At 40.4% G+C, this 15684-nt stretch overlaps 1 protein-coding gene across 13 annotated transcripts in view; it reads left to right on the top strand.

Annotated features, from left to right (window-relative positions):
• CDC14B (cell division cycle 14B) overlaps positions 1-15684 on the top strand; it is a 93144-nt gene that overhangs the window by 50891 nt on the left and 26569 nt on the right. For 12 of the 13 annotated variants that reach the window (XR_011921342.1, XR_011921343.1, XM_072414996.1 and 9 more), the window contains exon 2: positions 15448-15538. Coding sequence is in view for 11 of the 13 variants with exons in the window: in XM_072414996.1 (XP_072271097.1) it covers positions 15448-15538 (91 nt within the window). In the remaining 2 variants the exon portion in view is untranslated. Of the gene's footprint in view, positions 1-3099; positions 3782-15447; positions 15539-15684 lie in introns of those variants that run through there. The other variant, XM_072415000.1, reaches the window with a different exon arrangement.

Here is a 15684-nt window from a genome sequence, read left to right as displayed (position 1 = left end):
CTTGATTGACTTTGATATGATTTATAGAGGAAAAAATACATTTAGTTTGTTGCTTGTTGGATTTATCATTTAAAGTACAATCCTAAAATTGTGAGAATGTAATCAATGATTTCAAACACAACCATTTTAAACACACACAATTATAATAATATATAGCCACAGGGGCAAAGAAATTGGTTTCTTTTCTTTCTGTCTTAGGTAATTTCACACTCCCCCAATCCATTACTCCTCTGTATTGCTTATCCTCCTGGGCGGTTCATTTCTGGCCAGATTTATATGTCTAAAAGTGGTACATTGTTTTTCATGAAAATTTATTTTACAGTATTATATAATAGTATGAGTATAATAAAGTTTGAAACACAAAGTCATGTCAAAATAATAAATTAAATAAATTAAATATGTATACCGTATTTTTCGGACCATAAGACGCTCCGGACTATAAGACGCACCAGGTTTTCCGCACAAGGGAAAACAAGAAAAAAAAAAATTGATTTGATTTCCCCTGAGATCCAGCGTGCGGCACTTGTGCCCGCCCAAGAAGGCGGCGCCGATCGGCATTCATCAAATCAATCGGCGCCGCCTTCGTGGGCGGGCACAAGTGCCGCACGCTGGCACACAGGGGAACACAGAGGAGGAACACAGACACTGGCTGCTGTCAGCCTCTGTCTGTTTTCCTCCTGTGTTCCCCTGAGATCCAGCGTGCGGCACTTGTGCCCGCCCATGAAGGCGGCGCCGATCGGCATTCATCAAATCAATCGGCGCCGCCTTCGTGGGCGGGCACAAGTGCCGCACGCTGGTACACAGGGGAACACAGAGGAGGAACACAGACACTGGCTGCTGTCAGCCTCTGTCTGTTTTCCTCCTGTGTTCCCCTGAGATCCAGCGTGCGGCACTTGTGCCCGCCCATGAAGGCGGCGCCGATCGGCATTCATCAAATCAATCGGCGCCGCCTTCGTGGGCGGGCACAAGTGCCGCACGCTGGATCACAGAACAGGCAGAGATCGGCGCAGCCGGGGACCGGCGGGGACACAGGTAAGTAAAAAAATATGCCCCTGTACCTCTGCATTCGGACCATAAGACGCACCCTGATTTCCCCCCCACTTTAGGAGGAAAAAAAGTGCGTCTTATGGTCCGAAAAATACGGTATATATTTTTTTTAATTTAAAAAAAAAACATTTTTAATAAATATTATACTTATACAATTATATTAAACTGTAAAGTAATTTTTCATGAAAGACATTGTACAGCTGTTACACATATAAATCCACTGTATTGCATTCAAGTTCAGTTATTTTATATTGAATGCAATACAAATAGATTTGAAACTCCAGCCGCGTCCCCAACGCAACGGCCGCACGTACCGAGGTCACCGGGACGCTGGCCGGAGGAAGCGAGAGGACGGTTGTCATGAAGAGGATGGCGGCGGATCAGGTAAGGCTCTATATACTATTGTATTTCACTGTTTTAGCTACCCCAAGTGTGACTCGGGGTTACCACTTTCAGCATCTTTTTTCTGCCCCGAGTCACACTCGGGGTTACCACTTAGGAGGTTAATCTAGCCAAACCAGTTACCCTTCTCCCTTCCTAACACTAATCTTGGCTCCAGCACAGCAAGGAGGGCATACAATGTAACCAATATGCACAACAAAAAAGAGGAAATGAACATTCTACATAGCTGTGTGAAAATGCAATTGTGTACCTGGGGAACAACTCAGACCACAAATACACATTTGCAGTCTCACATAACTTTCAGATGTAGGTACAATCACCTTTCTTATTGAATTTACATTTTATTCTAAAAACGTAGTGTAAAAGAAATAGGGAGGGCAAAGTCAAAACCTTTAGAAGCCCCTTTAAAAATGTATTGGAATTAAATGATTAAAAAAAAAAAGCACAGAGATATTTATGGTTGAAGCGAACCTTTGGGTGTCCTCTTCTATTAATCTTTCCTAATACCTGCCAGCTGTTTTTGTGAATTGCAGACTAACAGCTACCCATGCATAGCCAACTGAACAGTTATAATGATAGAATGTAGGTGTGGTTGCTGAAATTAAGGAAATTTGTTGTGAAAGTTGAAATTTGTGCACTAGCATGGTGGTTGGGACATTCTGCATGGCTAAAGACTATTTTATACTCTGGCATTGACTTACCCCTATCCCTTTTCACATATTTCGCTATCCTACCCTATGATGTTGGTTTATTCCTGTTCCTCTTCACATCCTTTCCTATTCTACCTGGCTCACCCCTATCCATTTTCACATCCCTCTCTATCCTATCCTCTGGCATTGAATTATTCCTATTTTACCCTCTGGTGTTAGCTAATTTCCTTCCCACTTTACATCTATCCCTTTCATTTCCTCTGGTATTGGCTTAGTGTTCACATCCCTTCCTATCCTACCCTCTGGCATTGAAATAATCATTTCTCTCTTTATACCTTTCCCTATCTTGCCCTCTGGTGTTGGCTAATCCCCATCTCCCTTCGCATCTCTCCCTTTCCTATTCTCTGGTATTGGTTTATCCAAATCCCTCTTTGCATTGCTTATTATCTCTACTCCCTTTATTCCTCCCCTTATAGGATACTATGATGTTGGCTAATCCTTACACCCCTCTTTATCCTGTCTTTTTAAAATAATAAAACCTGGAAGGATTTTGGTATTTATTCAAAGAGGGCTTTCAGGATCCTTGAACATTCTCACCTATCTGCCAATATTATTGTAAAAAAAATATAAATATACCTCCCAACATTTTACTATGAGAATTCAGGACATCCTGTACCGAAAATTTAATTGCCAGGGATGCACCTGGCCATCCCCCCCCCCTCACATCAACCTTAAGAATGCCTCCAAAAATGACTGGTTGAACCTACAATTGCCTCTATTCATTACGCCCCTCAAAACAACAAATGCTGTAAATAGGAAGTATGATAAATGTTTAGTGTGGTATACCATTTGGTAATACTATAGTCATATCAAATTAATAAAACTAGGACAGAGGGATTTGTTTCCTAAAGAAAGACAGTTCCTTTAAATGAGTGACTCGTTGGGAACCATGCTGCCTGACTTTTTTTTTAATGTTTTCTACCTTTGTCCAGCATTCTCCCACTTTTCATCTCAGATTTGTTTACAGATGCAGCACAGCAAACTTCTTGTCATTGATTTCCTCCTAAAATACGTGCGAGGAAGCCCTAAGCAAAGCGCCAGCGTACCTTGGCGGAGTCAGACCCCGCCTCCGCCATGGGCATTTAAACTTTAACTGCGCAATCTATTGGCGGCTATTCGCATCCCTTTTTACAACGGCTGGGGCAGTGGCCAATAGGGAACTTGAATTGGATCAAGGGTTGGGCTCGATTTTGGGTCACGCCCACCTCAGTCCTTGTTTGCACGATTTGGTTCCATAACAGACCAGACTTGTGATTCTAAGGCGTCAGATAACGTGGTCCGTGCTGTGTAAGGACGGTGGACTTGCTGGTTTGGTGAATACACAAAGGATCAAACGTGATCGACAGCCGATTCGGGAGTCGTATGGAAGAAGTTTTGTTTCCTGATAGTCTCAATTTTTTTTATAGCACGAGGAACTATTGGGCGGAACCGAGATTGCTTGGATCCGCAGTAGAAGGTTAGATGGTGCGAGGGCTGTGTGATCAATGTGCATGCCAGCTTGTCATACGTAGCCCTCTTCCAAACTTCTCACCTTCGGAAGAATCTGCAAACACACCACCAGCAATTCTCCGTCATGACCGAGGAGATTGACCTACCCTACGATGCGATGACCATAATGAAGGGTAAGACCAGCCATGAACAAAGTTTGGTCCAAGTGGGGGAAAACTAAAACCCCTCCCCCAACATAGCCAGTACTATAGTGCACAGCCCTAAAGCAACATTTCTGAGTTGTGTGTGTTCCTCTCTATTGGTTACCCAGCATATTTATGGAATCCACAGTTGTTTCGTGAAGATTAAGAGAAAATGGTGTAGTGTACACCCAGCATTACCCCGACCTGTCAGTTGTTACAACCCCCAACTGCTTGTCCTGAGTCTTGTTTTAGTTGAGGTATTTTGGAATCTGTTAACTTTTCCCAACATTGCACACCTACACGCCTGCGTGTCCTGTGTCACAAAGGTCACCTACACCAGCCCAGTCCTGTAGAGTAATTCAAACATGTCCTTGGCTCTCTGTAATGTATTTCTTGGACATTGTAGCTGGTCTTGTCATCTGTATCCATTCCTGATTGTTTTCACTCTTGAGTGTGAGTTTACAAACCTTTACTCATCCATAGAAGGCAGGACATGCTAAAAATACAGCCGGGATCTAGGAACTCTCTTCTAATACTACAATGGGCGTGATGCACCCATTTCTTTGCTATTTAAAGGCTCAGTCAGTCCTTTCCCGATTGTAAAATGTTTTTTTTTCTTCAGTGATTTGTGTAAATTTAAAATATGAAATTATTTCTATTAAGCAATCAGTCTGGAGAATGTTTGCTGCCATAATGTAGTGAATGGGGGTTTCATATATAAAAAATAAAATTTTGGTAACTTTCTAATTGTTTTCCTAATACTAGACCAACCTTTTCAATACGAGGAAACCCTTGAAATAATTTAGAGGTTCTAGGGGAACTCCTGCTATAATTATTATATCCACAGTTCACAGTACAATAGTGTGGTGGTTAGTGGGAAGAATGCCTCTTACATTGTAGAAGGAATGTCACCCTTACAGATAGTCAAAGAGATCATTGGTGTCAGATAAACTGACCCCAGAGTCACAAATTTCTCAATGTTCAAGGAACTCTTAGCAAACTTTGGATGAACCCTGTTTGAGAAACATTGTGCTAGAACAGTGGTGCCCAACCTACGGCCTGCAGGCCACTTGCGGCTCACAGAGCTGTCTGATCCGGCCCTCTCCTCATTCCCTCTCTTCCGTTGCAGGGGATGGGGCGCGCTCATCCCCTGTGTTTCTCAATGAGATCATGCTGCCAGGAGAGGGAGCTGCTCCCTGCCTACCTTGTACTGTGAGATAGTCCCAGCAGCAGCATGAGAGCTGTCTGTTTTCATGCTTTTGTCACTATCCCCATTTATAAATCCTCATATCTCTACTGATTATCATAGAAATTTTCAGGGTACACAGGGGACCCTAGGAGCTGCTACTAAAGCAAATTTGAACGTAAACATAACAAGTGGATCAGATCAGATGTTTTCACATTAAGGGGGGCTATTTCAAGACCAGGGTCCCCAAATGAGGTTTTATTATATTGGGGACCTCCTTGGAGCCACTCTCATGGCAATAAACATTAGTGTACTGCCAATTGTCTGTACACTGTGGTGCCCCTTAAAGTTCACAAAACTTCAAGGCTGCATTCAGGTTTGCAGTGAGGTTTCAGTGCGGTTACCCCTTCCTCAGGGCATGGAACCCTGTCTAGGGGGAGACATTCGGTACCGCTCACGGCCCCCTGCAGTGCAAGGGACTGAGAGGCCAATGTGGTACCTGATATACATAGCTAGACATTTACCTTCTGTGGCCCTCAATGTGTTTGGAGCAGAGGGATGTTGGCATCTGAAAATGTGGGAGCCAGTAGGAAATGCCTTTTGTCCCCTCTTACCTAATAAAATGTTATACCCATCATATCACGCTACCCTGTCACACATAGGTAACGCCTTACTCTCTATGAATCCCAAAAATCTCTGTAAGAAAAGGGGAAAGTGAATGCAGGTGCAGGACTCTTGATGGCTATCTTCCCTTAACATTTCATCACCACGGTGCCGTCACAAGATACAAAACATACCGTGGTACCCTGTCACACATAGCTGGCTACTTACCTTCTGTGAACCCCAATTTCTTTTTAACAGTAGAGAAAGATAAATGTAGGATAAGTGGGGGACGTTTGTGCCCCCCCCCCCCCCCTATTAAAATGTTATCACTCCTACCATACCATGGTGCCCTGTCACCTATAAATGTCCGCTTATGTTCTTTGAATCCTAATTTCTCCTGAAAGGGAAGCTGTAGGTATAAAAAAATGTAGAATAAGTGGGGGAGTCTTGTGGCTAACTTCCCCCAACATTTTACATGTCTGACACTATACCTGTCACACATAGCTGGTCATTTACTTTTTGTGAACCCCAATTTCTCAGGAACAAGGAGATAGGGACCTGAACATTTATTAGTAAAAACATGTCCCCTTTGGCTTTCTGACGCATGAATTGCATTTCTCTGGAAGTTATCCATTGCAGATGTTCTTAATTTGTCATCTGTTTATTTTGTGCATGTATGTTACGTTAACTAGAATAGTTTTAATTTAAAAATAATTAATTTAAATTAAATTTGAAAAATTTTAGTTTTACACATACATCTTTATGTTTGTTTGCATTGTGGCCCGCGAGTTTTGTCCCAATGTTAACAGCGGCCTCCAGATGAAAAAAGGATGGGCACCAGTTTGCTAGAATGTCGGTTTTAAGGACGTGAGCTGCTGAAACAAGTCTTTCTGGATTAATAAATCAAAGACAATAGTTTGGCAGGTTTGACTACACTTTTACAGTCTTACTCCTTTGTATGTGTTATCCATCGTGCATCTTACTTTTACGTTTCCTCGGATGTTTCCATTTTTTCAGAAATATAAGTACTTTACATTTGCATTGAACATTGTGTTCTACTATTCCATGGTTCTAAAGCTGGTCTTGTATGTTATCCGATTATAAAGTCATCCATTTGAAAAATGAGGAAGCTGTCTCTGTTCAGTTGGATGTTACACAGTTGGCACAGTGACTTCTTAATTGTCATTGGGAGTTAGCACTAGGTGGGCAGTGGATGCTGTAGTCAGTGGTATATGTTCTGGCTCAGGGACCGCTTTCTTAATTCTAGTTGAGGAGCAGAGAGTTGGCACTTGGTGGGGAGTGATTGCTTCAGACATTGGTCTCCATCCTATCCCAGAGATTATGTTGTCAGTTGATGGGCAGTTGGTACTTGGTGTTGAGTGTATGCTTCACTCAGTACTCTCTATCCAAGCTGGGCACCTAATGGGGAATGGATGACCTAGTCAATGGGCAATGGTCTCTGTCCTGGCCACTGCTTTTTCAGTGGTGGGCAGTGGATGCAGCAGTGGTTTTGGCTCGGGAACCACTTTCCTGTCACTTGATGAGGAGTAGGGAGTGGATTATGCAGTCAGCGGTCTATGTTCTGGCTCAGAGATCACTTTTTTGTGCCAAAAATGGGGAGCATGTAAAACTTTTAGGTGTCATACCATGCACCCAACGACCCATGAAGATCAGACCATGTTAAAACAAGTTTGACCATATGTATCAATGGAAAAAACACATGTGAAGGGCCTTAATAGGTGCATGATTTTTATAATCTACAGAAAATGCTGCTGAGAAGCTTCTATGTATTAAGATATTACCTTACAAATGTATGTAAACACAGGCATTAAACATTTTCAATGGTTTTATGTTTGTAGTGCATTTCTTATATATTATTATTTTTATTATTGAGAATATATATTGATATTTCTGTGAAGCCCTTTATTCCAGTCTGAAACTTGTGTGGATTATTGTAATAAGGGACTGTGCTTTTCTAGGCACTGCTTTTGTCCTGCCTAGCAGCATGCTTCTATCCAGGACTACAAGGCTGCAAACTGACTTCTAAAGAACCCAAAGCATTCTGGGATTTGAGTCCAGAAGATGTGTGCAGCAGGAGTTGGTGAACCCTATTGGATTCATGTGCTTTATTAGTAGCTTTAAAGATGCTTTGAATAGGTTTAAAATGCTTTTAGGAAAAAAGTCCAAAAATTGGGTGGATTTTGGTAAAGGGGTTTAAGCCTGATCTGTAGATTAAAAATAGATCTTCCTGCAAAACTAATTTGCTAGGTGATCCTTGGCAAAGTACTCGGGAGGTGAACAAATATTTGTACCCTGCTGACTGTTTACCATTTTGGTGGTAAAGCTCTCCTTTTTAAAAGCTGTAAGGCCTTGGTATTTAGTTGCAGCAGAGTAATAGAAGTGCTGGCATTGTGGGAGGCCTTTGGTAGAGAATCATATATCTATCTTCTGTCTACTCTAGAAAGTGTGTCATTATTGGCCAAAGATCAGGGAAGCTAGCCAAACTTGTGTTTTCTTCACCTTGTTTACCACAAAAAGTAGTAACCCCGAGCCACACTCGGAGTGGAATAGAGGGCTTACCTGGTCCTCACGAGCCCGCAGTGTCCTCCAGTGATGCCAGGTCGTCATCTGTGTCCCGTTGGCGATGCCTTGCATCCCTCTGTGTGAACGTTGGAGACACGAGACTAGGGGATGCAGATGGCGGGCAGGCATCTCGGAGACAGATACCGGGACACCTCTGGACCGATCGAGTGCGCTGTGGAATTGAAGGTAAGTGTATTTTTATTTTATTTTTATAGGCACTTTTCAGTTACTGAACTTGGGGGCAAAAGGGTTACACAAACGATTGTTTTAGGAAATGCACTGTAAAGCAAAAGTCTAGGCTAAATACACAATGGAAATACATGTTTACCATTTTACTTACAGAAGGACAGATTTTATTTGTCAAATCTGACCAGTTATAGTTTACTGCCAACATCCCCAATTGAAAATCCACCTTGCAAAAAAGTTTTTTTTAGTGGGACTTTTGAGGCAGTAAACATAACACCATAGATATAAAAAACCTTCTATTAACATATCTTAATTTAAAAATTCCAAATAGGAAGACAAGTTAAAAAATAGCCACTTTGCTCCAGCAGTTACACACAAATTTGTAGCTGAATATTCAGAATATAATGCAAAGTATAACAAATAATATCCTACGCCTTTGGAATTTTTCATGTAACAATCTTGTATATTCTGATGTGTTTCGCAGATTGTATCTGCTTTATCAGGGAAAAGGTACAATGTGCTACAACAAAGAAGTACAAAAACAGATAATCAACCATTTAAATATATGCATATCACCATAAAATAAAGATTAATTGCAAAAACTACATACCACTAAGAAATGGTAAATAATGATGCAGCTTAAACCTGGCCAAGGCTCAGCATAAGAGTTAAGGATTGCCACCAGTGCAGGAAAGTAGGCGAACAAGCCCTGACAACAGTCTGGGAGTACCCAAATCAACAACAATATTGGGAGGAATGGTAAGATATATTCATATTCAGATAAAAAATAATTTCACTATAAACAGCAAAGGGACCACTGTAAAAAAAAAAAAATGTATAGCCATGATCACTAGAAATAAGAAGCAAACTATAAGCATATTATCAATCTTTATTTAAACCAATGTTTGGCATTTTATATAATAAATTAAACTTTATTTTCATGAAACTTTCTTTTACCTTTTTCTTTTTTACAGTAATTTGAGTTCTTCAAGAAGAATGTGTGAAACAAGCATTTCTTGCATATTTTGGTATTGAACTGGGGGACCAAGATAAGTTTTGGGCACCCTATATGCTAGGCAAAACTTGTGTAGAGTGTCTACATCAGTGCAAAAATGGAAAACTGAAAAGTTTGAAATTTGGTATGGCGAGAGCCCACAAATCATCATAATGATTGTTACTTTTGTGCTGTGAATGTAAAAGGTTACAAGAAAAACAAGTGGGGGTACCCTGATTTGCAATCAGCAAGAGGACCTGTGCCACATGGTGCTGGTGTTCCCATACCAGTGTTCAGTACACTTTCTGATATTCCTGTATCTGACATGGAAGATATACAGGGTTTGGAGTGTAATCCAGGAGTTAGCAGTGGAAGTGAATATGAAAGAAGTGTTTTCATCAAACCAGCAGTTCTTCCATAAAGAATTTAATGGTTTAATACGTGATCTAAGTCTGTCAAAACAAGCATCTGAACTTTTAGCATCTAGGCTAAAAGAAAAGAACTGTCTGAAACCCTAAATTAAAATAACGGTTTATAGGACGAGAGGTGATCCTCCCACCATATTTCAGTGAAGATGGAGACTTTGTCTACTGTTGTATTATCCCTGGACTACTAGCCCATTAGGAGTACCAAAATACTGAGCAGAAGACTGGTGGCTTTTTTTAGCTCCACTTGAAGTTTGAAATCTGCTTTGCATCAATTCCAATTGGTCACTCAACAAAACGTCAGTGTTGATTTAAAAAGGGTGAACTTCCTACTTGGACAGCAAAGTAAATACACAAAGTACTCATGTTTCATCTGCTTGTGGGATGGTAGAGCAAAGCAGGATCAATGAAAAAAAGTGAAATGGCCTCCAAAGTAAAACATGAAAAAAGGTGCATCATTAACGAGCCAATGGTTGACAAAGAAAAAAATCATTCTCCCTCCACTACACATAAAGTTGTGATTAATGAAGCAATTTGTTGGAGCTCTGAACAAGGACAGTGATTGCTGCAAATACATTTGTAGATTCTTCCCTGGATTGAGTACTGAAAAATTAAAAGCAGGATACTTTGGTGGACCCCAGATTCAGAAACTGATAAATGATTAAAATTTCACTATTTACACGACTGGTACTGAAGCTTCTGCCTGGCACGGCTATGTCATGGTTGTCAAGAACTTTGTGTAACCATAAAGCACAAAAGTTTGAATAACTGGTACAAAACTTTTCCTAAACTTTAAAAATTTGGGTGCTACTATGAGCATAAAAGTACACTATCTCCATAGCCATTTGCAAAAATTTCCAGAAAACCTTGGCGATGTCAGTGAGGACCAAGGGGAGAGGTTCCATCAAGGTATAAAGGTGATAGAAGAAAGGTATCGGGGTAGATGGAATAGACACATCATGGCAGACTACTGCTGAAGCCTTCAACATGATTGTCCTAATAATCAGCATAAAAGGAAATCCTACAAACTGAGCTTTTCAATGACTCCTTTGTGATTAGTTCTGTAAATATACTGAATATAAAATATATTGACATTAGGTATTTCAAAAATGTGTTTTTGTATATGTAGGCATATCTAGTTTAATTTTGCTTAATTTTCATGTTTCATTAGTTTTCTTTGAGACTAATATTGAGCTCAATATTTAAAAAACTAGAGCAAATCTAGCAAAACCAACGCCATATTTCGAATCTGCATCAAACAAAACCTTCAGTGTTCTCCCCAGAAATTTTTTTCAGCCGGGTGGGGGAAAAACTGTAGCCCGATAGTAAAAAAAAAAAAAAAAGTGGGCGGGGTTAGACACTGGAAAAATTTGGAGCTCCTAGGTATTTATGCCATAGGTATCCAGTAATCCAGTAACCCCTGCTATTGTCATTGTGGTTCAGTGTGTGATCAATGTGGCTTAACAAATTAGGCTTAGTTCACATTAGCAGTAAAAAAAAATGCCCCTCCTGAGTGACTACTTGGCAAGTGCTGGGCACCTGGGATTGGTAACAGGCTGTAAGTGCTGGGCATCTGGGATTGGTAACTGGTGATAACTACTGGACACCTGGGATTGGTAACAGGTGGTAAGTGCTGGGCTTTTCAGGCCTAGCAGTTTTTCAAGCAGCAGTGGTTCCTGGCGAGAGTTAAGAGAGGGGTAAACACAGCAAATGCAACCTTACCACAAATGTGAATTCAGCCTACCTTCAGATATCACCTCTTAGCGCTATACCTAGGTAACAGAAAGAGCATCATGCATGTGATCGCAGATGGGGACAGGACAGCCAGTGCCCTCCTCATCCCTGCCAAAAACAAAAACTGCCTGTGAAATGTATCCACCCGCAGTATGATAGCTGTGTGTGTAGAGTCTGCTTATCATGTTCTGCAGCCTAACAACTCATTGTGTTCAATCCTTTAGATCTCCTAAATTGTTGGTTGTAATTACCTAAATATTTTAGGGTACACGGGACTCTCATAGCTACCAATAACAAACATTTCTTTTTGTAATTTCAAGATTTCAAAATATGGGGATCACAAGTTTAAACACTTGTGGAAATTGAACATTTGGGTTGCTGTTTTATAGAAAAGTGCACCTGGGAGCCCAAAATTGAAAATGCAGAATAAGGACCCCTGGGGCGACTTACATAGCAGGAAGCATTGGGGTGGGGCCCCTAAATATTTTACCTACCTTTCACCAAGATATATTTGTAATACTATGCTGTCCTTTCTGCTTCTGTTCTTTGAATCCCAATTTATCTGGAATGGGGAGGTGTAGGAAACTGAAAATGTAGGTGCAAGTGGGGAACAGATGTATAAACCCCTAAACTTTCATAAGCATGGCATCCTTAGAACATAAAAACCTCTGCCCATCAAACTTTCTGCTTCCCTACTTTAAACCCCAATTTCTATAGAACAGAGAGGTGCAGATAAACAGAATCATAGGTGCAAGTGGGGGACACTTGTGGCTAATACCCCCCAAACGTACATCCCCATGGCATCATTACATAAAGTCTGCCCATCAAAACACGCTGCCCTGTGCCCCATGACTTACCCACCCTACCAGTAACTAAACCCCAATTTCGTTTTGATGGGCAGAGTTTTTTATGTATTAATGCCATTGTGATAAAACTTTAGGTAGTTATCCACAGATGTTCCCCTGTGTTATCCACAAATGTTCCCCATACCAGGGTTCTCATGTTAAAAGTGGGCAGTAATGTGTAACAGGGCAGTGCGTTTGCCATAGTAATGACATTTATATATATATATATATATATATATATATATGTGTGTGTGGGCGGGGTGGTTATATAAAAAAAAAAAAAAAAGTCCCCCTCCCCCCCTTGCACCTACATTTTCGGCTTTGTACACCCCACCATTCCAAATTGGGGTTCAAAGAAGAGAAGCAGACGGGTAACATTATGACAGTTAAAGATTTGTGAGAGATAAGTAAAAAATTTCGGTGCTCTTCCCCAATGCTCCTTTCTATGTAAGTGGCCCTGGGGGTCCCTAATTTGCATTTTTGATTTAGGACTCCCAGGCACACTTGCTTTTAATACTGCAACCCCAATGTTGTATTTTCACAAGATTTTACAATTCTGGTCCCCATATCATGAAACTTGTAAAAGCTGGGGTGCTGAAATTGTGAATGGTGTTAACTATAAGTGTTCCCTGTGCATCCTGAAAATTACAAATCATTATGACATACAGCTTAGGCGATATGAAGGTTTATACACAGAGAGCTGTAAGGCTGAGGAATGTGTCATGCAGCATTTATACACACACTGCTCCGATGACGTCAGTACACATGCGCACTGGGCCGGAGACATTAATTGCACTTAATTTTTTTTTTTTTTTTTTTTCAAAAGACTCAGCACAGCTATGAGAGAAGGAGGGACAGCCTGTGTCCTGTTCTCTTCATAGCTGTGCTCTCCTCACTCCGGCCGGCTCTGATCCGCAATCAGCTCTTATCAGCGGAGAACGGAGTGAGCAGAGCAGCTTCTCCGGTGTCCATTCAGAGCTGCTGAAAATGTGCCGGGCGGAATAATCACAGCAGGTGGGCAGCCTGGCAGCCTGCCCCCCCAAAAACGGGCTGGGGAGAACTATGACCTAAAATTACTTTATTCTGTTTGGCAAGAAAATGTTTGTTGACCAATATAATCACTGATTTTAGGTTCAAACCTTACTTACAAATTAAGAGGAGTATCATAAGAGGGGGGTCTCCCACATTAGTTAAAGTTGTAAGTAGTCCATAGATGCCTGTGAGTCCATCAAAACTGCACCAGCTTCCCCCCAGCTCTTATACTCACCTAGTACCAGGGATTTCCAGGACCCACACATCGGTGTCCCTTGTGTCAGAGTCACCCATAGCTCCTGACAAGAAAAAACATTGTATATTGCAGCTTTTCTGTCCCTAGGTGTTGTGTCTTTTAGTTGTATTTTTTTACTAAACTTGTTACTAATTATTCAATAATATCTATGCAAGGAGACATTTGGACTTTAAACATGTTTTCTATTTGTTTATCGCCATTTCATGTCCCCTCTCTAATTCAGTTTCTTTGTTGGACAACAATGCAGGATATTCATTTCTGCCTTTTGTGCTGGGGGTTGTTACAGGTATTCTTTGCATTTACTAAGGAAAGATGTTTAAATACTAACTGGTATTGTGTTCCTATGTTTGTCTAAGGACTGGCCAAAATAACAAATCCTCTGGTCTCCCTACTGTGATGTAAATGTATTGTTCAGGTTAAGGTGGACCTGTTATATGGGGGAAAAAAAACTGTGCAATTCTATTGTTGGCCATGCAGAAACTTTAGGTGACTGGCTGTAATGCAGTGCCTTTGGTTTAGGTGTATTGGAGGCAAGTAGTCAGAGATACTAATCTCCATCCTTGTTCTGGGTCAAGGCCTTTATGTAGAGACACTGATAGGTGAGCACAGCAGTCAGGCATTGGGCTTTATCAGAAGACGAGACAGAGAGATCAGTATCCGTTTCTATGGCCTTCCAGGCTTAGTCAACACAAATTAGATGAATAAGATACAGTATGTTGTTTAAATATACAGTACTTTCAGCTGACCTGAAAGATTTTTTTTCCCAATGTGTTGAAAGTTGTAGCATTATTGAATGGCAATAGATATCCAACCCATAGAAAACGTGTGTGAATTAGACCCTGCCCAAAGCAAATTGTGGCTTTTGCTGTTAGTCCAAATAATCTTCCATCTGTATGTAGATCTTCATCATGCATTATTTGTCGATCTTTATGCAAGGGCCCAGAAGTGCATATTTCCTAGTTTGACTTGGGTGCACTTGTTTTGTCCTTTTCTTGTTTCTGGAATTCGGGAGTGTGCATAGGTGTGTCTGCTTTACACTATATTTATAGTTTTATTGTGTACTCCACTTATGTGTTCTGCTTTGCTCAACTACAGTAGCTAATGTGCAATGATTGGGAAATACCATTGTCTTTGTTATGCAATGCTTGAGATTAACGTTTAAAACTTGTGTTTGTCTTCCCTTCTTTTTTTGACGTGGTAGAACATGTGATGTACTGTCTACACTGTCCACATGTAATGTAATGTTACACTTATTAAAGGTCTAACATGAATCTAGGATATTGTAACTGAAACTAGATAGTACTTAGTAGCTATGTTACAGTGTACCTTCCACTAAAACAGGAGTTCCAATTTACATAATCTTGGCCTCTTTGAACCTTCAAAAAAAAAAATAATATTATTCTTGACTTCACCCATCCTGTCCTTCTGGGAAGATTCCATGTGATTGTAGAGTAGGTGAGATCTCACAAGAAGACTCCATTTGGTGAACTTGAGCTTTTAGCTTCTCTATATTCATCAGGAAGGTGGTGCAAATCTAAGTACAATTATAACTTCTTTTTTTTTTTTTTCCATCTTTGGATGTTTCATCATTAGAAACCCTCAGTTGTTAGAAAAAATAACCGATAAGTTAGATTTTTTTTTTAGATGTTTTCCTATCAAATCTAAATACAACAAATCTTTCCATCATAAAGATAGATTTGGGTTTGCATACAAATAAAAAATACTGTGCATGTAGCTTTTAAATGGTAGCTATAATGTAATAAAGAAAAAGCATTGGTCGTGTTAAAAATATATATATTTTGTTTCCCTACAGATCGTTTATACTTTGCTGTCCTGCGCGGTAAACCAAAGACCACATCAAGCACGCATTACTTCTGCACCGATGATGAACTTCTTTATGAAAAGTAATATAAACTATTAGATCATAAAGTACAGCAATGGTTATTTATTTTCCTTCAATCATTAAAAATACCAGATCCATCCTCTGCATCAAATTCCAATAGCCTCTCTGCAAATATGGGCTTTGCTTTATGAAATCAATGACTAAAAT

Source organism: Pyxicephalus adspersus, chromosome 6 (genome assembly GCF_032062135.1).
Source record: "Pyxicephalus adspersus chromosome 6, UCB_Pads_2.0, whole genome shotgun sequence".
In the NCBI taxonomy this organism is placed as follows: Eukaryota; Metazoa; Chordata; class Amphibia; order Anura; family Pyxicephalidae; genus Pyxicephalus; species Pyxicephalus adspersus.
The sequence above is the reverse complement of the archived record's forward strand: the minus strand, read 5'-3'. Positions and strand labels throughout refer to the sequence as shown.